The sequence below is a fragment of the Amphibalanus amphitrite genome, unplaced genomic scaffold, assembly GCF_019059575.1.
Source record: "Amphibalanus amphitrite isolate SeventyFive unplaced genomic scaffold, NRLGWU_Aamphi_draft 000149F_arrow, whole genome shotgun sequence".
NCBI classification, from domain to species: domain Eukaryota; kingdom Metazoa; phylum Arthropoda; class Thecostraca; order Balanomorpha; family Balanidae; genus Amphibalanus; species Amphibalanus amphitrite.
In genome coordinates, this window is record NW_024881644.1 from 796441 (window position 1) to 819634 (window position 23194).

Consider the following 23194-nt stretch of genomic DNA (forward strand, 5'->3'; position numbering starts at 1 on the left):
CGGGCACGTTCAGTGCGCACCTTGGGTAGCTGGAGCTGCCCAGCTTCAACGGCCCGGGTGCTGCGTGCTGATATGTCTGCGCGGGACTCGACAAGAGTTTTTAGATTTGCGGAATAAGTTCCGTCTTTTAGAATCTTATGAATCGTGAGAATATCCTTTTCCACAATAAGTTTGTCTAAATTTTGCCAATTAAGCTCAGCGAACAACGGTGTGACGTGCACGTTGCGCCGTGATGAGGTAGTGATTTGGGCAGCATGATTCAGCACCTTCTGGACTCGTTTCCGCTGGACATCCCTGCACCCACCCCAAACAGTAAGGCAATACGCTATATGTGGGAAGACCAGAGCCTCAACAATGAACTTTTTTACTGCGGTGGGTAAAGAATGGGAAAATTTCGCCAGCCCTGCCGAAGTTGCGTATGATCTCCGGATCACCATCGAGAGATGGTCCTCCCACTTCAGCTCGGGGTCCAATGTGACGCCTAACACTTTCATCTTGATTGCTGGCCGCACCTGCGCACCAGCAAAGTTCACCATAATGTCGCCACCAATGCCTTGTTTTGGCATGCCAAAAAGTATCATTTCGGTTTTAGCCGGATTAATTTTAAGTCCGTTTTGGTCATACCAGTTCTGAACGATGGAGAGCATATCCTCCACTTTGTGTTTATGACTATTCATATCGTTTTTGTTGAAACTGTTGAGAAATTGCGAGTCATCGGCATACATTACAATTTTATCGCAAACGACATGGGAAGCGACATCATTAGTGAATAACGAGAACAAGATTGCTCCCAAAGTGCTCCCCTGTACCACGCCATGGGTGACAGGAAGGAGGTGTGACGGCTGGGCCGATTGCGCTCAAATTTGGTACACGGTTGGGGACCAGTTAGTAGGGTGCCGTGCAAAAGTCAGTTTGGACCCCGCTTGCACGTGCGCACGTGCAGAATGCCGCTTCCAGATCTCAGGAACGGCTGGGCCGATTGCGTTCAAATTTGGCACACTGCTAGCGACCGGTTAGAAGGGTGCTTTGCACAAGCCCGTTGGAAGTACCCTTTCGCCCTTGCGCACGTGCAGGGCTCACTATCTCGCTCGCTCGTTCTTCGCCCAAAAGGCGTTTTACTGGTAAATATAATGTACCGGCTTTTGTTTGTTGCCATGTTTTCATTTGATTGGACCACTTGTCGATTTTTACCTTCCAAAGTTTCTTCATTTCCCTATGCAGACCAAAGTCGCATAAGAGGCGCGAATGTTCTCTTCTTTTTGAACCGCTGCTCTCCTCTACTGTTTTTCAGAGCGGCTATGGCAGGGTACTTTTACTATTCTTTTTTATTACTCGTCCTGTGCAATGACGCTCGATCTTTTGGCTTGCAGCGTGTATTTTGCTCGTATGTTCCAATCCTAATGTCTCTTGTATGGTCCGCTCCTATCAGCAGCCTGCTGTGACGTTTTCATTTGAATCCTTCAATTTTTCATGTCGATAGCCAATCTACGAAACTCAAGACCAAAAACATCGTTTGTTTTGTCATTCAAGAGCACCCATCGAAGGTCCATGCTGGCTCATTTCCTGCATCTTCATTACATTATGTTGCGTTTGTTTTTCTATATGTTCACTCAGTTTGGTCTTGTCTCTGTCGTCACGCCTATTTGCCAGTCTGTTTCGTTTGTATCCGTTTTATCCCACCTGACTGTCTCGTCAGCCCTGTCCGCTGGGTTCGTCCATTGAGTCTTTCCTGTCAGTGCTGTCCATCTTGTCCCGTCGGGCTGTCTTGCCTTGTCTGGCGGTTCCGTCTGTCGGCTAATTCTGTCCGTCTGTCGGCTGAGTCCTGTGCCATATGTCGGCTGAATCTGTCCCGTCTGTCGTCCGAGTCCGAGTCCGAGTCTGCCGGCTAAGTCTGTCCGTCTGTTGGCTAAGTCTGTCCGTCTCGCGTCCCCGCAGCGGCCGAGCGGCCAGCCGAAGACCCCGAGTCGGCGGCTCAGGCCGAGCGGCGCCTGATGACATCTCCGACCGATGACATTGTCAAGGACGGCCTCACTGACGGCGTCAGTGGTACGTAGCGGTGTGGCACCTAGATAATATGACACCGGTATTCGGTGTGTCACCTAGACAGGTCGCTAATGACACCGATATTGGACGCACCCAGACACCACAACTAGCATGTAGGCCAATAACGCATAGACCAATAGGCCAGCGAATTCAGATTGATTTGAGTGTTTAAACTACCCGGAGACAATGTGGGATGGAGTGATCTGTTTACACAAACTGGACCTCGGTGTTTGGGCTGGTTTGAACCGGGTGATCAGCCACTGGGTTTGGAGTGAATATACACTGGTTGGGTGTCAGGGGCACAAGCCGGCGCCAACGTGGCATGATCGGAACGGAGACTGTTTATAGTAAATCTCAGGCGGGTGTCAGGGCCCAGGGGATTGATGACGTTGCATTCCTCGACTGGTGTTGGTCGTGATAGTGATATTTGAAATTTTACTTGGCAACAGTTAGGAACTTTGAACCCAACGCTCCTGAGGGTAAACAGTGTGACCCTTGAACTTTTGGCCACAGCTGTTTAGAACGGGCAGAGTCGCGTTTTTTTTTTTTTCTTGCATTATCCCGCAGTTATTCTTGGGTTATTAATGGTGCCGATTTATCGGTACTTTAGCTAGCCCGATGTTTGTTTTGTGTTGTGATATTTCACTGTTACGATAGCTCTGAGACTTGTAATGACATGGTTGCGTTTCTTATTTGTTTGGCCCGGCTGAAACCCCGTCACTCGTCAGTGTGTTATTTCTTTTCTGCCCTTGCTGCATTCATTATGCCTGCGGGATTTGTGTTTTATTCTGCTGTTTCTTCTGATCGTATTTAATTGGTCTACCTGTGTTGTGTCTGCGCCTTTACCCAACAGTTTGAAATTTTAACACAGTCACAAACTCGAGAAACTTCTGTCATGCCTGTTCACATTACATATAGTTTCGTCATGCAACCAGACCCTGGCCTGAAATGTTTATGTAATTCAGCCTAATCAGGATGTTCCTTATCCTGTTTCCAATAAACATATGCTGTATTATATCGCTTGCTGGCCTCTACACTGACTGCGCCTTCGCGACCTCTGTCCCACTTTCCGCTCCCGCACTCCTTCCTGAACCACACAATTAAATAATCCAAAGGAGAAACGGGGGGGGGGGGGCACTGTTGAGAATATTTTTGACCACTTCCCTTACAGAAGGATGGGCAGAAGATGAATGCTAATCACTACCACTCGACTTCTTTAGTCCGTCATTTGTAGCCCCGCTCATGGGGAGGGCTAGGATAGCTTCCCTAATCGCTGACATTGGGCGGAGATGTCTGGAGATCATCGCACTTCAACTGACATCCCTCCCTCCCCCTCCCGTCCTTCAGAGTCTCACATGGGTCAGGAGGAGGAGAAGATGTCGAGCGTGCTGCCCACCATGTGGCTCGGCTCGCAGTCGGGCTGCGTCTACGTCCACTCGGCCAAGGCCCAGTGGAAGCGCTGCATCCACTCCATTCGACTCAAGGACTCGGTGCTCAGCATTGTGTGAGTAGGCGGTGGGAGCAGGATCGAATCTCGGTGGGTCTCAGTGTTTGCCCGCCTTGTGAAGTGTCATGTCGTTACTAACATTTTCCTCAGCTGCACTGGAAAAATACTGAAGCATTATTGAATTTTATCAGGGGTCAAAATTTGCATAATGAATCTCGTTCCAGAGGTGATGGTTCCGCCGACGCGATGGTAATTCCCATTGCGTATTTGCAGCTTGACTTGCGTATTTTGCATATCCCGCGCTGTTTTTACGCCGAACTTGCGATGACGTGGAACTCAAGGAACCTCCTGAGAGCCCCTTGTCGCTGAATATATCTGAGGCCGCACCCCGGCCTCCGGGTCACGTGAGGCCGGTCATGTATCGACCGGTAATGTATCGCTCCCCGATCAGGTCATGCATTACTCACCAGCACGTGATTCGGTCATGGTACCATGATCGGATTGTGGCGCCACTTGCCAACACAGGTGATTGTTGAAGGCTGCTGCATGTCTCTGAATATATCGCGTTGGGTTCAACTCTGCTCTGTAAGGTCTCCGGGCCGTGACAATCCACTTCGTAGCGAACATGTTGCTGGTTTTCTGACGTCATTTATTTTACCCAGACCTTTCATCACTCCCTGTCTTGAGTTCTCTCTTTCTCTCCCTCTCTCCCTTCCCCTCTTCCATATTCATCACCTAAGTGCACGGCACCACCCCCTTTGACCTCAGTTATTTCCCGTCATTGCTGACACCATGACCGGCCCCTGAGGGGTTTCCCAGAGGGACCGGCCCCAGTTCCGCTGCGCCCCTAGTCTTCCCACATCTCATGACCGCCATCTTCGCATGTCTGTTTTCTGACGTACACGCTCCTACATTCCAGAACAGCTGGACCGCATTCCTGCATTTTGTCAGACATTCATGAATGTCTCTTTTCAAAAGTTGAGATTGAGACTGAGACTTGGTCTTAACTATTTACATCGCACTTGCATTTGTGTGTTGCCATCACGCTCGAACATGTATTTAACATGTTTCCATTATCCGTTCCTACCCGTGAAAGTCCACGTCTGTGACGGTCCTGTTTGTTGACATCTTCGCAAAGTCCGCTCTAAACCAGAGAAGGCTACGTCTGTGACGGTCCCCGCCCCTGTGCCCGTGTTTCAGTCACGTGAAGGGTCGCGTGCTGGCCTCGCTGGCCGATGGTACGGTGGCCATGTTTCACCGCGGGCCCGACGGCCAGTGGGACCTGACCAACTACCATCTGCTCGACCTGGGCCAGCCGCAGCATAGCATCAGGTCAGACGTGGACCGGTCTTCAGGGGCGTGGGTAGACCAGGGAAGGCATGATGAGGTTTGTGTTTTAGAGGCGGAATAGAGAAGGCAATGACAAACGAAAACGAGGGATGTTTTGGGAGTTGTGCTGTAGGACTTACTAGCGTGCATGGTTTCAAGCAGTCACGTCCAATCCCGCCTCCATCATTGGTTTTAATTTGTCGTCATAACTTCAGTCTTGTTAGTGTGTCTTGCGACATGTATTTTGGGTACATTCGCTCCAGCAGCGTGCTGTGTAAACTATTGCTGGATATTATAGCTACGTGTGTGAATAACCCGGTCCTCGTTTCGTCGTCAGGTGTATGACAGTGGTGCAGGACAGCGTCTGGTGCGGCTGTCGAAACCGGGTGCATGTCATCAACCCAAAGACCATGCAGGTTCAGGTGAGTGGTCGTCGACCAACGACAATATTTTTTTTTAAGAAATACACCGCCACTTATGAACAGGTGCAGACCAGGAGTGCTACAGAACACACTATTTTGATGATATTGTGTGGCCAGGTGTGTCTGATCACTGTCTTGAATTTTTCCAGCAATTTTATAGCTATGATTATGGACATGAATGGGCTTTAAAAACCCAACCTGATCCCAGCCATCGTTATTGTGAAATATGAAGTCGTGCAGCCATTTCTCACCTGTTCCTTTGTGATGGCATTCTTCCCAGAACAAACTACTGGGACACACTCAATCTTGACATTGCTCCTCTTTTATGTCTCCCTTCTCCATATTCACACCTTCATCACACTGAACGCAGTATCGCAGCTGCCTCATAACCTACTCACCAGCCTCTACTCCGCCTCCTCGGCACTCACTCTCCCCCACCTCCTCTCTACTAACTCTCCTCTCCAACTCCTCTCTGCTCACCCAACTCCCTTCCACTTACTGCTCTCCAACTCCCTCTACCAACTCCAACTCCTCTCCAAACACCCCCATCAAACTCCTCCTCTCCACTCGCTCTTCTCCTCCACCTCCTCTATACCAACTCTTCCATCTCCTCCTCGCCACTAACTCTCCTCCCCCCCCCCCCTCCACAGACGTCGTTTGACGCCCACCCGCGGCGCGAGTCGCAGCTGAGGCAGATGGCCTGGCTCGGTGACGGCGTCTGGGTGTCGATCCGACTCGACTCCACACTGCGCCTGTACCATGCGCACACGCAGCAGCACCTACAGGATGTCGACATCGAGCCCTACGTCAGCAAGATGCTCGGTGAGTGCCGCGGAGGGAAGAGTGGGAGAGAGAGAGTAGAGGGTAGATGTGCGGGCGAGAGTAGGTTAATAGTTTGTAGAGCTGGGTTGTGCTTTGGGATTATCTTTGGGCGGATCCAGTAGTGATTAAAGCTTTTTGACGATATGCTCATCATGACAACGATGCTTCTCTGACTAATCATAAGCATTTGGCATTATTTTCGAAAGTTTATCGGTACTCGGCTGCTGTCATTTTTGCCTTAAGTAATCTTTCGTCTTATATCTGGGTAATGTAATGCTGCCGGTTACGCCCAATGCTGGGTCTTTGCTCGCCTGTCTGGATCCGCCAGGGTGGCAGTCCGTAGGGACCCTGTCCCGCGCCGTCGCCAGCCTAGCGCTCGCCTGTACAGAGTGCCGCTTGGCTTGGCCGCGCCGCGCCAGGCGGCGGCCGGCTGTCGGCTTGTGCGGGCGCCTGGCCTGGCCTGGCCCAGCCACCCGTCTGTCTGTGTGTGCGCGCGCGTGTGTGTGTGGGTGTGTGGGTGGATGTCGCTCGGGACCTCTGCGCCACAACGCTAACACTCTCTCACCTGCTGCCTTCTCTCTTTGTACGCTTACCGCGAGGACCAGGCCTGATCCCTGGAGGTTTGTATAGAGTAGCGCGGCGTCGGTCGGCCGGTGGTGCACCCTCTCGCGCCGGCCGACACCAGTCCTTGCGCACAGACGATGCACTGGCACCACCTCACTGCAGCTGGTGTTTTGTCCGACCCCGCATGATTGATTTAGCTGGATTGGTGGTTCTAATTCCGTGTTTGTCGTATTTAGATGGGTTAAGTGTCTGGGGTTAATGTTTCTATATAGATGTTGTTTGTCAGATATATTGACGCGTGAGAGCATCTGTTAAAAGTCTAAGAGGTAGGAAGGTGGAACGTTTAATGGTGATCACCTTCTGAAAGGCCAATGCTGAAGTGTTTTAAGACCGCTGATGAATTAGATGCCTGACGTTCAACAATCATGATGATGTATCGATGATGTAATATCAACAACAAATACAACCTGTGTCCAGTGTACGGTGTTTTAGTTTTGTCTCTGACTCGCTCTCCATCAGCAGATGTGTCCGGTCACGGTGTTGTAATTTGTCTCTGACTCGCTCTCCATCAGCAGATGTGTCCGGTGTTGGTAATTTGCCTGTGTCTGGTGTTGTAATTGACCTGTGGCTGTGCCCGATGTTGTAATATCCCTATGTCCAGTGTGCGGTGCTGTAATATTCCTGTGTTTGGTGTTCGGCGTTGTAATATCTCTATGACTCGCTCTCCGTCATCAGATGTGTCCGGTGTTGTAATTGACCTGTGTTTGGTGTTGTGTTCGGTGTTTGGTGCTGTAATTTGCTTCTGACTCGCTCTCCGTCACCAGATGTGTCCGGTGTTGTAATTTGTCTGCGTCCGGTGTTGTAATTTGCCTGTGTTCCATGTTGTAATTTGCCTCTGACTCGCTCTCCGTCACCAGATGTGTCCGGTGTTGAAAGTGGCCTGTGTTCGGTGTTGTAATTGACCTGTGTTTAGTGTTGTGTTCGGTGTTTGGTGTTGTGATTTGCCTCTGACTCGCTCTCCGTCACCAGATGTGTCCGGTGTTGTAATTTGCTTGTGTCTTGTGTTGTATTTGACCTGTGTCCGGTGTTGTAATATCCCTCTGACTCGCTCTCCGTCACCAGATGTGTCCGGTGTTGTAATTTGTCTGTGTTCCATGCTCTAATTTGCCTCTGACTCGCTCTCCGTCACCAGATGTGTCCGGTGTTGCAGGCACCGGCAAGCTGGGCTTCTCGTTCGTGCGTATCACGGCTCTGCTCATCTCGTCGAGCCGGCTGTGGATCGGCACAGGGAACGGCGTGGTCATCTCTGTGCCGCTGAACGCAGACGGTGAGCCCTCGACGGGAGGGGGGGGGGATTCAATCACAGGCTCCGGCATAGCAGCGAAGCGTCCAATCTGTACTACTTGTCGCTTCCTGTTTCATTTGTCGAGGTTTGCGTTGTGGTGATGTGATGTTGGTATGTGGTAACTTTGGACTCGCGTGTTATCGACCCGGTGTTGTAGTTTTTAGCTCCAGTCAAACAGTGATGTGATAAGCTCCGGGTAGGTGGGGCACAATCAGGGCCGTGATACTGTTGGAATGGCAACAGTTTGGACGCCGGTCGGTACTTTGGCGTCGCTATAACATTCAACGAATCCCTAGGTATCTGTCTTTCCACTTACGTCATTGGTGGTTACCCCGGTATTTGAAGCTAGTTATAACGTTACCCTGGTATTTGAAACTGGTGATAACGGTATTATAGAGATGGGGCTATGCAAGTTGTCAAGATAACAGCGCACTATCTCTAGAGGCATAACTAATCCGGTTTCTATGTTTTTCATGCTTTATGTCACGCATATATTGCCATATGGGGTACTGAAAATAATGGTGTATCGAGTATCGACGGTATGGTTTGCAATTGGCGTTTTGTTTGATATTGGCATTCTTTAGTAATCTCTGTTCGATCATAAGTCTATATGTCTAGTCATTCTTCAGCTATCGCATACAGTCACGGAGGGGGTTGATGTTGGTTCGTGTTCCAACTCGTATGGCTCGACTCATATCATTGACTGATAATCTGAATTGGATCACGTGCCGACAGTCATATCGAGCGTGGCTGACTAGAGGGGAGGGTGGGGCGGACTTTAAGTTCTTGGTACGGGCGCTATCCGCAAAAGACAGACACTTCCCCTTGTCGCTGTCTCATTGATATAGTCGCCCGTGTAAACTTGTCTGATTGCCTGTCAATGAATCGGGCGGAAGCGGTGTGATTGAGCGATCGATTGGTTCGTCGTTGCCGCAGGACAATTTATGTATGTTGCGGGCCAAGTGCGAAGGCTAGTCCATTCGCGAATGGCCTAGTCCAAGTGCGATAACGCACTTGGACTAGGCCGTTTGCGAATGGACTAGTCCATGTGCGTTATTGCAGTTGGCCTAGGCCGTTTGCGAATGGACGGGCGTTTATGCTCCCAGTCCAAGTGCGAAGTCAGGCCAAGTGCGAAATATCCAGCAAAGTGACGTCAACTTGGCAAGTCAACTTGGCATGTGCAAAGTCCCGTGTGAAATGATGCGTGCAAAGTATTGGTAACTCAACCGGCGTCACTTAACCTGGCCTGGTGACCTGACCTTAGGTCATCTGGAGTCAGCATTTTCACAAAATGTGCGCAGAATATGGGAGAATAGGTATACAAAATTTGGCTTTGCTGCGCGCCGCCGTTTTCTCGTGATCTGTGAAAAACCACAGGGGGGTTGAAAGCAACCCCCCTGCAGTGCGCGTATTGTTAAATGCAATGCAACACAACAGTTTTTCGAACACTCACCGCACCGCACTCACCACACACAAGCCGCAACGTCCCGGTACACCACACCAGAGCAGAATGAATCGAGCGCCACAAACTCGACCAAGGTCAGGTCGGGTCATCAGCGGGGAGCCCGGAGCACGGTACTAATGGTCTCCGCACACCACGCGACTCTCCGCTGTTCGAAGGTCACGGGGATATTTGACCTCCCCAGATCCAGATCGGTGGCCGAAGCCTGGCCAGCGGCAACACGTTGCTATAATTTCCGCGTTGTGCAGGGTTCAGCGGAAAGTCGCATCCCGAATGGACCAGGTGTGTGGAGACCTTAACCCAGAGTTGCGCCAGCTCGCAGATCTACTCCGGAGAACAAACTAAACATGTAGACGCAGTGGCGTCGCCACGGATTTTCGACTAGGGGATCTGGTCGGACGGTCAGTCAAAGTAATCCCCACCAAATACTGAAAACTCCTGGGATTTAGACAATTTTATTTTGAGAATGCACCAAAATCGTTTTTAAAATATTTTATTTTATTATTGATCGATTTTCGTGGCCAAAAGTGTGTGTGTGGGGGGGGAGGGGCCGGGGGGCGTCGGACCGGCATATTTTCAAGAATGTGTGTGTGGGGGGGGGGTCCGGACCCCTCCGACCCCCCCCCCCCCCCCGTCGGCGACGCCCCTGCATCGACCAGCGGTCCCCCATTCATTCGGAATCGTACCCCAATCCGAGGATCCATGCTTCCGGCGGCTAAGTGCAACGCCACAAACCCGTCCGTTCGCAAACGGCCTAGGCCATTCGCGAATGGCCGGCCATTCGCAAACGGACTAGTCCGTTTGCGAACGGACCGCCATTCGCAAACGGCCTAGTCCATTCGCGAATGGACTAGTCCGTTCGCAAACGGACTAGCCTTCGCACTTGGCCCGTAACATGTATACGGCAGGCACCCAGACCCAAGATTCATTCCATTACTGAAAAAGAATGATTCAGCTGAGACCAAGCATCTATTCTCATTGAACTCAATTTTACGTTTCTCTATTCTTCACTTGCCCTTACAGCATCGTGCAGCATTGATAACTTCGAACCTTACACGTAAAATTACACGTAACCCTTGGGTTACGTGTAATTTTATGTTATAGGTACATCTGGTATGGTAGGGTCCTATTTATCGTCATCACGGAATATATAGTCTACGACATGGAATGGACAGGAGCTTCGATTAGCATTGCCACGTGTGTAACCAAAAATCAAGAATTTTGCCGGATGAATATCCGGAGATGCGGAGGATGCGGATGAATTTCTTTCCACGTGGGTTTACATTTTCATATATTTTCTTAACATTTTAGACATTTTATACATTTTTTCTTAACAATCGTCGAATGATTCGTCTTCAAGGGCCAAGTTGTGACTGTGACTTTGAAATGGTAACCGTATATTTTTTTTGGAAACTTTTAGCACACATTGTTACGGGAGCATTTATACATATTCATTGCATTACAGTTTTAACATTGGTCTAAAATTAAATGAAATTCGATGAAATTCGTCTAAAATTTGATGAAGATGAGGAAGTGCGAGCACTCGCGCTCTACTTCCAGGGTCCCAGGACTATATATGGCCTTGGTCCCAGGGCGTATCGGTTCCTACAAAAACGGTACTCCTTCCCCATCCTCGAACTCTGCGGAGGAAGATGGAAAAAATACAGATGCGACCTGGCTTTCATGACGCTATCTTGGCTCTCATAAAAGAGAAGTTCGCCGGAGCAAGTGCCAAGGACAAGCTGTGCATCATTTCGTTCGACGAAATGCAGCTGAAACCAAGGTTGGCCTACCAGCGGGGTGATGACGTCATCGAGGGCTTCACTGATCATGGCTCTCTCTGCCGCGCCAATGCCTGCGCCGACCACGCCTTGGTCATGATGGTGCGGGGCGTCAGTGTCACCAAACGCTGGAAACAGCCCATCGGTTTCCGTTGTGCAGCAGCAGCTGTTAACACAGTGTGTCCAACGTGTAACAACAGCGGGATTCACTGTGCTAGCTACAACTTGTGACATGTCAAAGAACAACCAGGCGACCTACAGACTGCTCGGAGCTGCGGAAACCGGCTTGTTCACCGTGGACGGGCACGAGGTTGCTGCTCTGTATGACGTGCCTCACATCTTCAAATGCATACGAAATGCATTAATGAAATACGATATTGAAGTAGACGGTGAAGTAGCCTCTTGGAGTCATTTAGAAACACTCTACGCACTGGAATGCGCTTCTTCCCCACGGGCTGCTCCAAAACTAAGCCAGAAACACATCAGGCCAAACAGCTTTGAAAAATGAAAGTCAGCTATGCCCTACAGGTGATGAGCCGGACAGTAGCAGCAGCAATCACATTGCATGCGACCCACGGCAAGCTCCCGCGCACTGCACTCCCGACTGCTGCTCTCCTGCTGCGCCTCAACGACCTGCTCGATGTGCTAAACTCTTCCGCCCGGTTCGACTCCTGCTCAAAGCGACGCGCGATATCCAGCCTCCATCCAGCAACGGCGGGAGAACACATGCAGTTTCTTCAGGAGAGCGACGCCTGGCTGCAGCGGTGGACGGTCGGTGGCGGCGCCAGCATCGACTCCATTCGAGGACTGCGACAGCCGACAAACGATAAAAGGCGTGGTGAAAATCTAGGACTTGTGTCAGGCTGCTGGGTGCACGTTCCTGTGCACTCGCCGCTTAAACCAAGATCCAAGCTACTGAAAATGAAAGAGTTTATCTCGGCAAAAATATATATTAGGCACATATTAGGCCTGTGTACCTACTTATAATGAAGAAACATTATGACAACGTTTGAAACGTTTAACACATCCCCTCCTCTAAATGCATTTATGAAACGTGAGTGGGCCAATAAAGGCAACTAGTTTTAACTGTAACAAAAAAGCACTTCTGGGCACGTAAATGGGGTAAATGTGGTAAAATTCACCACCCCATATCGCCTCTACCGGACACCCGTTTTAACCCCCAAAGGACATTGGCAATAGAGCAGAATCGTTCATGTTTATCAAAACAGCCGGCAACTTTCTATCGAAGCGAAAGGTTGGCTAGGACGAGAGTCATTGCTTTCACTGACTATAACAAACCTACTCGAACGGATTTTCACCTAGGAAGTTGCCAAACGAATGTTGAAAAATACATCAGCACCATGAAAAAACCTTACCCACCATCCTCAGCAACGCCGCCTCCCGCTGGCGTCCACCGGAAAAGGGCGGCAAACGAGCGAAGTTTAAATTGTCAGAAGTGATTCCAGACAACAACACCTGATAAGAATAAAATGCACCTTCTCATATTGCCCCGGTACCCCGTTATGCCCCACCTTCCCCTATTAGTTATAGGTCTGGCAACTATACTTTCATCCTCGTAAAGGAAGTAACCACAGCGAATCCGCACGACTAAATCATCAGGTCGCCAAAAACTCGGCAGTTACAGGAAATCTCGATCTTGTCCATTCCATGTCGTAGACTATATATTCCGTGTCGTCATGTAGTAACTATGCAGTTAGGTATCTCGTATATCTCGCAGTGGATACGACCTTGACCTCACCGCCCCGGTGTTCTTTGTTGCGGCAAGTACTTTTTATCTTTAAATGCCCGTTGAGTCGGACCCTTCTTGTGAGCTTTATCGCATTATGCTATCTCTTGAAATATCATTCATGCTCATGTTAGTCTTAAAACATCAACTTTGTTGAGTCACAGTTAAGGTCTCTGTTTGTGGTGTACGCACTTTGTACGGACACAATGTCGGGTTATTGAAAGGTTGTACAAGCACTGATAATTCTTCTTGCCCTCACCTGTCTCCCCAAGCCCTCCCTCTGACTTTTCCTCCTCTCCTCTCCAAAGACTCGGTGTCTCAACCATCACCTGATGACCTGACCTCGACCCCTTCTCTCCCCTCTGTAGGCTCGCAGTCTTATTCCCACCTGACTCTCCTATCCCCTCTGCAGGCTCAGCGTCTCGACTCTCACCTGACCTCCTCTCCTCTCTGCAGACCCGGCGTCTCGACCCCCACCTGACCCCAACCCCTCCTCCTTTCTCTACAGACAGGGCATCCCGAGCCGACCCCCCACCCGACTCTCCCTCTTCTCTCCACAGGCTCGGCGTCTCGGCCGCCGGGCGGTGCTGGTGGTGGCGGCGCCGGCGCCGGCGCGCCCCGTCTCCCCGGCGGCGTGGTGCGGGTCTACTCGGACGCTCGCGGTGAGCAGCTCACGCCGGCCAGCTTCATACCGTACTGTCATATGGCGCACGCGCAGCTCAGCTTCCACGGCCACCGGGACGCCGTCAAGTTCTTCGTGGCCGTGCCAGGTAAGAGGGCGGGCCGAGATTGGGAGAGGAACTCGTAAGGGGTGACCCGTCTTCATGCGAGGGCATACTTGAATCATGGATCGGTTGGTTGAAGTGGTTGAATAAATTTTATCAATGAACGGGTTTTTAGTATAATTATAGAAATGTAATTCCCCTTCATGACTGTTCACTTTATGTATGTAATTATGCTCTGCTGAATAATTAATGCGCGAGTGTTGTGTAATGCTGCTCCTCATATTGTGACCGGGTGGATCCCCTGTGCCTCCCTGTTATGTGTAGTGTGAGGCCCTGGAGTGTAATGTGAGGCCCCTAGTGAGGCGCCCTAGCGAACCCTGGAGTGCTGTTCGTCCGTGGTGACGGTTCATTTGACCGTTGGAAAGTCGTTGGAGGCGCCAGCTCAGCCCTGTGATCCATTACACTCGTACTGCGCAGTATGGTGCAGGTGCTCGTTGCTGATGCATCGTTTGTCGGGTGCAAATGACCAAATGCAACCGTGACACCGTGCCAGCGCTGAATAGTGCCGGGTGCTGCCAAGTATATGCAGTTACTGCGGGCCCGATCACGTTTTCACATAGCGTTTATTTACAATCATCCCCTGTCCCGCCAAGCCCCTCTGACATCGAAACACTTCTTCACGGCACCTGCATGATGCAACAAGCATCAGACTCCTATTGAATCGGGACAGGTGAATGTCATACTCTCACGGCTGCTACCCTTCCAGTCTGAACATCCAGGTTGAGATTCTCTGCATTTGAAATCATCAGTCTCGTCAATATAGAAAAGTGTTCCACCATTTTCCAGCTAGGAATCGCAGCTGGTGTCTCAGCTGAGAAACATATTATAATTGATCGTGGCATTGGACCCAGCTATCTCTATTCTATGGTGATTAATTTTTAGAACCACCTTGGCTTAGTGGGCTCTTTTGTCCGTTTTTCACCGTCACCGCCAAAGCCTCAGTGCTACACGGTTTGAAATTTGAATACAGTGCACAATTCACAGTACACCCATAGGGTCTGTGTCCATTATCAGAGCCGTTGCACGCTCATGGACCATGCATGATGATTCACCCCTCCGGTGTGTTTGTTTATCTTTGTGCAGGGGCTGGTAAAGCTGCAGCTGCTGGCGGGGATGTGGGTGCGGGTAGGTCCCTCCGTCGGCCCGACACTGACTGTCTCGGTGTTCTGTGGGTTTTGCGACTGTATGTAGGGGTGACAGCCATTGTGACAGGGACTCACAGATCGGGGCTACAGGAAGTGAAGATTGAACGACTCCGTGACTGACGTGTGCATGACCCCGCAGTCGTCAGGCCCGTAAACCAATCTATGACTGACACATGCGTTACGACTGTGAAATTGGCGATGAAGTAGGTGCGACATTCACGCCGGTTTGACAGGAAATTATGTAGTCAACATTTGACGTGTGGGGGGGGGGAGTAGGAGATAGGCGGGCTTAGATCCATTTTGCCAGCTCATTATGACCAGCTTTGCTTCGTCGTATGCGAATTTAATGATCATGTCAGAGAGCACGAATAAACATCTTGACATCCGACGAAGGCGATAAATGCTATCAGTTTCTCCGTGTGTGGAACACTGACGTTGTGACTAGTTGTACAGACCACGGCGTTGTCTCTTCGAGCACTCCACTTAATATGCTCAATATTTTCATGGCTAAGATCTAACCATAAACTGAATGCTGGTCTCATGACTTGATCAGTTTGTTAATATTTCAAACGTGCAATCACCCTTATCTGCGGTGCTATATGATTAAAGCACTCAATGAATCACCTTTGGCATTTTGTTCGATAAAACAATCCTGCTTAGCTGCTTGAAATGCGTATCCTCATTTTTGATTGCTCATTTACTGATTCCGGTACGTCTGTCACAGTCTTGACGTCTGTCACTGCCGATTAATACCTCTCGCCCCCCCCCCCCTGCTACCTCCTCTCCCTTCCGTTACCCTGCCATTCACGTTCCCTATGCCCCCTATCAGTTAGCTGTGTGTAATGAATTCAGCGCCGTGCGTCTGTCTCCCAAACCAGTTCCACTCGTAGTACTACCGATGACAGGCTGTCTGAGGGGATAGGTAGGTGTGTCAATGTCAATGAAGGACGAACCTCGGTCAAACAGAGGCGTCTGTGAGGTAGGTCGGGGGTAGAGTACTCGTGTACCGGAAGGGGGATGGAGGAAGAGTAGGGAGTTCTAAGGAGGACAGCCCAGCTACGGTGGGTATTTTTGGGACTGAGTGCAACGCGTCAGCCTGAGCGGAAAAAGCAGCACAGCTCGCTGCGAACTGCTCGGGTCAGGACGGGACGGGCTTGGACACAAATTGTGACGCCAGTGAGTAATATGTAACGTAACGAAACGAGCGATTATACACCATCGCGTCACCTCCCCTCGTCTCGGCCCGGCACGGTCCGTCCCCTCGACTCATCTGAAACCGAAGGCGCGCGGCGGGACTCGCGGCCAACTGACTGGCCAGAGGGGTGGCTACCGGGCTGCCCGACGAGGGATGATTCAGACAGGGGGACGATTACGATCGGTGTCCTAGGTCAGTTACTACGAGAGTCAAGGTTACTATAGCGCAGATTTAGGTCACTGGGGTGGTAGTAGGGTAGAGAGGTGTTGCGAAAGGCGTTAGCGATTGGAGATAGGAATGTGTCATGTCGTGGATGGACGGTAGAGGAGCGAGGACATAAGGACAACAACTTGACTAGCTGAAGGCAATGCGCTTCCGTAGGCATATGACCAATAAATGCTCCTTGCATTCAAACGTCATTGCGATGGCTGCCCGAAGCGATTGCTGCCTATCAGCTGTGCTCAGTGTTTGATTAGGTAAAAGTAGTGCGAAATTGAAGCAATAAAGAGTTTCAGACGGCATTGCCGGCAAGATAGTCGTTTCCGGGACAATGAACACGATAAGTCAGTGGGGACGCCAATGCGGGTCTGAGCTCGTGATGCAAGGGACACACTCATGACGAGGAAAGTCGGGACGGAACGCTCGAGGGTCGGACGGATGCGGGCCGAGATACAACGGGGGTAGCGTTATTCACCAAGGGGGAGGGGGTAAGACGCTTGGTGACCAGCATCCGCACCCGATATGGGTTCCGGAAGGGGAGCGTCAGGGACCGATCATCGCAGGGTGGTTTGTGATTCAGCGGCGGTTGTGACTGGCGACGCTCGTTGATGGGGCGGTCCTTCCTCGTTGTTGGAAGTGGTGCTGTAGGTCAGGGATGCGAGTGCAGATGGCTGAGACTGAATTACGCCGCTTGTATTGGATGAGGGGTTGTCTCTCAGAGTTGCTCACCGATGAGGAACACTATATCAACTTTGGTGGTTTTGTAGTGTTTTCTGGCTCTCATCCCGCAATTTCCGTCGATGCACAATGTGAAAGCCATGGTAATGTAGGAAATGGTCATCTGCCGGCCTCCAACTGGCGGTTACCGTCCGCTGCTGCCGGCCCTGACCGTGGCCGGCGCCCGTGCGGGCCGCGTATTGGCTGGAGGCCGCGCCGGGCAGCCTGCGGCGCTGTCACTTGACCGGACCTGACCTGACGAGGGGCGAGCGGAGTCCCTCGCCGGGATTCTGATGTGAGCGGCGGCCCGCGCCACGAAAGTGACCTTTTGTTAGCACATTGCATCAGCTTTGTTATGGTAAGGCTGTACTGTTTGTGGCTTTGTATACCATGACACTGTGGCGTGGTTTGTACCCGTCATTTGTTTGTCCTTTTGCATTGACGTCACTCTCGGCGTCGTGACACTCGCCTGATGACTGATCGGCCTACTTTTCGGAGCGAATGTCAGGGATTGTTAACCTTGCATTAAAAATTGATGCGTTATCTTTCAAATAAGTCGAGGCATCCTTACGACTGTTCATCCTGAACTTTGATCACGGTAATCAGCACCTGCAGGTAGCAGCAGCAGCATTGAGACCATCCTGACGAAAAGGCCACAAATTACTAGAAACTAGAAAGGTCTATCGATGCAGTACGTCTCCCGTGATCCCCACTCCTTGTGACGCTCCTTCCGTGACACACCTTCTGTGACACCTCTACCTGTCTGTGACAACTCCCTGTGACACTTTGACACTTTGTCTCCCTGTGACACTGCCTCCCTGTGACACTTGTCTCCTTCTCCGGCAGGCTCGGGCGGCCTCAGCTCCGCCTCCCAGACCGCCTCGACTGCCGGCGGGTCGGCCGCCTCCTCCGCCTCCGAACAGAAGCCGCGCTCACTACTGGTCATGTCTGGAGGCGAGGGCTACATCGACTTCCGAATCGGTCAGTCCGCCGCCCCCGCCCCCGCCCCCGCCGGGGCGCCGCGTCGGGCGACACCAGGTGTGCAGGCCGCCCCCGTCTGACGCACTGGCTCGCAGCTTTGCTCACTGACTCACTCGCTCGCTGCTAACTGTGTGGCTCGCAGTCCGGACCCGCGGGTAGCTGTCGCTGAGCCGGAGGCTCCTCCAAAGTGGAGAGTCTGGCGGGGCGGCGCTGCGCGGGTCTGGACGAGCTGTTACTAACCCCGGGGGCGAGGTTGTAGTGACTAAAACCTTGAGACTAAACTACAATAATAGACTGAGATACGCATTCAGAAAAGAATTCCAATCCAGTGGTATCCTGGCCATCTAAGGCTGACCAAGCGTGGACATCAGCGTCCCATGTCCCCAGCTGAGATCTCGGTTGTCTCCTGCCTAACATGGTATTAACCCGATGGGCGTCACAGCCTCCCCCGCTCCTTTAGGTAGCGTGCTGCATTATTTGCACTGCAGCAGACCCCTTGTGACGTCAGACGGGGGCGGTCCGCCTCGCCGGTCCATTGGCGCTGTGTGGGGTGATGTGTGGCAACCGCTCAGCCTTCTGGACTCCAGTCTTGCTGAAATCAGACTTCTCTAGACTAGACCCATTAGAGGTAGTCTGGGGCTGCTTTGGGGTGTGTCGTGTCCCTCTGTTTGTGGGCGTGTGTCCTCTACTGGGCGTGGCCTGGGAAACGGGCGAACATCTACCCCTACGCTACGGCAGCCGCGCACTGACACGTTTCTTGTCACCGTAACATTCAAGGTTCGTCACGTTTTACTTGTTGCCATTTTGATTGAGCTTTGGAAATTCACAAACTTTAGCTCGATTGTACGCCGCGCTGCCAAATGAGGGTGTAGATGTCCGCTCTTGTGTGTGTCGGGTCTGCCGGGGTCGGGTCCATAGCCTCTGCTCGGCCGGGGCCGGGTCCATAGCCTCTGTGTGTGTGTTTCGGCCGGGGCCGGGTCAGGGGTTAGCCCTCGGGCGGGTGGTGACCGGCCGCCGCCTGGCGCTGCTGTGTCGCCCAGATGAGGACGCGCAGGAGACGGCCAGCCACCTAATCATGTGGCAGCTGACTGACGACGTGTGTCACGTGACCTCTGACGTCACCACCCCACCACCGACCGACGGGCGGGCGGCCGAGGCGGCGGCATCATGTAAGCAGCGGCTGCGCGGTGCCGGGTCTCTGCACACGCTGTTCAGTATAGGCAAATGTAGGCGAGCACATGCCTACCGATGCCCGATGGTTTGGGTTACTGATCACCCCCCCCCCCCTCGACCCCACCCGTCTTTACCCACATTTGTCACTCGGCACAGTTGAGGGTTACCGATTCCTTCCTTACCAATCCTTTAGTGTCAGTTGATTGAACTGCTGACCACTGTCTGCACGATATTGGTCGCAGTATCTTGATTGTTCCTCTTCTGTCAAGTCATGATCAATTGGTCGTTCATGAAAAGTGTTAGCTCATTGGACCGGCCCTTCAAGTGTCTGATATTGATAAGTTATCAGCAACATTCCCAGTAAGCCACTTTATCATTCCTAGCTTTCGAGAGATGAAAAGGCTGGTGTCTAGTTCCCGTCTCAACCCCTTCCTTCCTCTCCCTGCCTGGGTCCCCTGCCCTCGATCAGGGTACAAGACACGAGTGTAGTCTGTGGATTTGCCCCGGGCACCAATTCACCTCGACCCCTGCACCGCTCGCTGCTTGCTGCATACGCCGCCCGGCACAGTCTCTCTCCTGATTCTCTTTTATATTTCCCTTTTTCTGATTTGTCTTTTTCTCTTCCTTCTTTGCCTGAGCCTTCTGCTGCCTCGCCAGTTTGCGTTTTTACCGTATGATTAGTGAATCATGTGCTGTTTGCTTTGTTACTTGGCTGGTGACTTGGCGTCTTCCCGGCTCTTGCTTTTTCATGTTTTCTTAATCGCTGCAAGCGGCTTCACCGGAAAACGTTGCAGCTGTTCGCTACAGTGCTCGACTTCCGCTGATATCAGGAACACCGCGCGTTGTGAAATTTCCCCTAGCTTCACGCGCGTTTCCGATGTGTACTTCACACTCGACACACCAGCTAGCTCGGCTGCTCACTCCACGGACTTATTCCTTCTTAGATCGAAGACTCGCTGACTATGTATAAGAAGTTTTTAAGGTTCTAAATTACCTGTTTCCAAAAACGAGTCACTCCTTCTTTGAGACTGTCATGTATTTCCCCCCCCCCCCTTTCACATTTTTGTTGCTTCCTTCTAATGTTACCACTCCCTTTATCACAATATTATTTCTGTTTTTTCAGTTTACTGTCTATTCTCCGCCTTATTTTTCCCTTGCTGGCTTTACTTTTCCGTTATGTTACACTCACTGGGTCTGGACGGGAGCATGGTCGGTTTCACCGCACGCTTCTCGCCCTGTGGTGGCCACTTAAACCTGACTTGACTGGACTTGACCTGACCTGACCTGATCTGACCTGACCTGACCTGACCTGACCTGACCTGACCTGACCTGACCTGACCTGACCAGACCAGACCAGACCAGACCAGACAGACGTGAATCAGTCGTGATCGATTGACCTTCCCTGACCCGACAGACGACTATTCGCGTTAAGTTAGACGCTGACGTGCCCACGTCTACGCGAATGACTCAAAGGCCAGTTGGAAAACAACACCTTGTATTGGATGACCAGCAAACGCAGTGCATGGGCTGGATGATGTCTTGATGGCAGGCACGTAAGTCGAAACATCTCACTGGAATGTCCAGGATCCGAGCACACGATTTTGCATTACTCTGGATACAAAACGACTGGTAATATGGTTTGGGAAAGGTTTGGGGTATAATCTAGTGTCTACATTTATATCGAACTTTGTGCGGGACTGTTGCCCTTTGCTATCATTATCTTGCCACTATTTGCTGACATTTGAGGTGTAATTCCTTTGAAATTACTCCTCGTTAATAATGCCGACGTCTACGTCAATGTATGCTCCAGTCTGCAGTCAAGTTCAGGGTACATAGAACATCATCAAGTTAAATGATCGAATCTCTACTTTCAGCTTGCATGAATGAGTCAAATCGACCTAACATTGCAGTGAGTTCATTGTTGTTTGCAGGGTAAAGCGACAGAGCCCATTGGTCCGTGATTCCCATGTCTGAACTTTTGACGATGTCCTCAATGCAGTCTATTGTTGCTCAATGGTGTGGTGCCCAGTGACCTTGATGAGGTGCTCTGCGGGGCCCGGACCATGTTGTGTAGTGGCGGATGACCCTGATTTGTTGCCAAGATGAGAGAGTCCGTGAGTCTCAGAGCTTTAGCCTTGAATCTTGATAGTTTATCTGCCACCGTCAATCAAGGAGCTGATTGTTGGTGGGTATCAGGGATCAGCTGACATCGAATGATCTGAATTGAGAGGTCTCAGATGATCAGGGGACCACATCGCATTTGATGGCATTTCGCACACAAATGTCCACGGTTGCGGCTCCGTTCTCCAAGCGGTTAGTGCTGGCTTTTCTCAACAGATGGCGCCATTGGTACCGTGCGTGCGTGATTGCGCAACTCCTAGGTCACATGTATCAGACCCACAGATGTTTCGATTTGTGTTCGCTTATTCACACTACTGCGAACAATGACTTAGCCAAATGAAATTTTCGTCAGCTGACCGTGGTATGTTCCGAACAAAGTCCACGTCAACGGCAACATGTCGGTGCAACGCTGTATGAATCGTGTTTCCTGTTCAGCGTTCAATTCGGTTTCCTTGTTTACATCGTTGCAATCTGTACCTTGGTTACATCTCTTAGACTTTGAAGTTTGAACGTATATCGCGGTGTACCTAGCAGAGGTCTGTTCATCGTCCAACTTACATCACTGGCTGCTGAACCAATCAGAACTCATCGTCAGCAGTAATCGATGTCGACTCATCTCAGCGGACTCATACAGCCTCCTGCCTGTTGGAGCCTGTCTCTGAGCTGTCTCATCTCATCTCATCTCCCGTTCTCTCCCCAGGGTGTGTGGGATGATTCAATGGGATGATTCGTCTGCCAAGCTGCGCTCCTACGCACGGAGCGGTGGGACAGAGAGATTTGTGGGAGTGGTAGGGGACGGGCGAGGGGCTCACCCAGCGCCGTGACCCGAGTAGTGTCACGCCAAGACCTGTCGGGAAGAATCGTGGATCGAGTCATCAATGGCTAGCAACGTCGTGTTACATGCATCACTGAAGGGTGCTTATTCAGCAGCTTTTACGGTTTAGCATGCTCTGGAAAACTGCATGAGACTAACGTCTCTTCTGCCTTATGGAACTTTGCCGAAGTCTTGGGGTTTGTTTACCTCTCTTAGTTTGAGATTTGCTCAACTGATTCGCAGGTTTTGTTGTTTTATCGTCTGGAAATGCACACTTGTAGCGATGGGCGCGGATGGTGCTGCGCCAGGAAAACGGAAATGACTTGTGGTCCACAATTCGCTGTCGTCTAACCATTTCTCGTTGTAGCGTCACCGGACTGTCGAGATGCCCGCCTCCCATGTCTGGTTCACAGCTGGCACAGTTCTCACTCTCCTCAGAAGCTGCCTTTCTACGGCTTCCAAGCCGTAAAGTCGGCAGTCTAGCGAGTTGCAGCCTGTCCGAGGCTTTACAGGTTTCGGGCACGTCTGAGCCATGACCGGCCCAACGGTTCGTGTTCGACCCTGCACTAACGGTACTGGGTCTGTTCAGGCAGTGGCGGATCTAGGATTTGAGTTTAGGGGGGGCAAACATTGCGCCGCCAGGCAAGTCGGCGAGAATTTCAAACGTCCAGTCTTAGGAACAAAAAAAAAACGAGCTACCCCTATTTTTCTCCTCGGATTTCGGGATTTTTTTTTTGATTTTTTACATTTTTGTCAGTCCGGCCAAGCCAGGGCAGCGCAAAAAAAAATTTGCAGCCACCCTGACCCCGGGAGATAGTTAGAGAATAGCTCACCGGCGCTATGGACGGTCCGTCCTCTACCTCCCGCATCACTTCGGCAAGACCTCGTCCGAAAGGTCCGCCCGCGCCGGTTCTCAAGGGCTTCTGTATCCGGAGACAGATAAGGGTCGCAGCAGCAGGTTCATGTGTAAATGCCCACGACCAAATGCCACATCAGCGTACCTGCGATACTATACGCAGTCAGGGTTGCCACGTAGTTAAACGTGTTAACAGTTGTTTCCGGTAATAGAAAATGAGATCAGT

The 23194-nt window shown here is 51.2% G+C and overlaps 1 protein-coding gene across 14 annotated transcripts in view; it reads left to right on the plus strand.

The window, feature by feature from the left end:
• Positions 1-23194, plus strand: part of LOC122382892 (C-Jun-amino-terminal kinase-interacting protein 4-like) — a 54957-nt gene that overhangs the window by 19952 nt on the left and 11811 nt on the right. For 9 of the 14 annotated variants that reach the window (XM_043368790.1, XM_043368793.1, XM_043368798.1 and 6 more), the window contains 9 exons: positions 1936-2046; positions 3391-3547; positions 4691-4822; positions 5157-5241; positions 5892-6063; positions 7820-7954; positions 13523-13732; positions 17870-18004; positions 19045-19173. In XM_043368790.1, coding sequence (XP_043224725.1) covers positions 1936-2046; positions 3391-3547; positions 4691-4822; positions 5157-5241; positions 5892-6063; positions 7820-7954; positions 13523-13732; positions 17870-18004; positions 19045-19173 — 1266 coding nt within the window. The remainder of the gene's footprint in view (positions 1-1935; positions 2047-3390; positions 3548-4690; positions 4823-5156; positions 5242-5891; positions 6064-7819; positions 7955-13522; positions 13733-17869; positions 18005-19044; positions 19174-23194) is intronic. The other 5 variants (XM_043368804.1, XM_043368803.1, XM_043368792.1 and 2 more) reach the window with 4 other exon arrangements.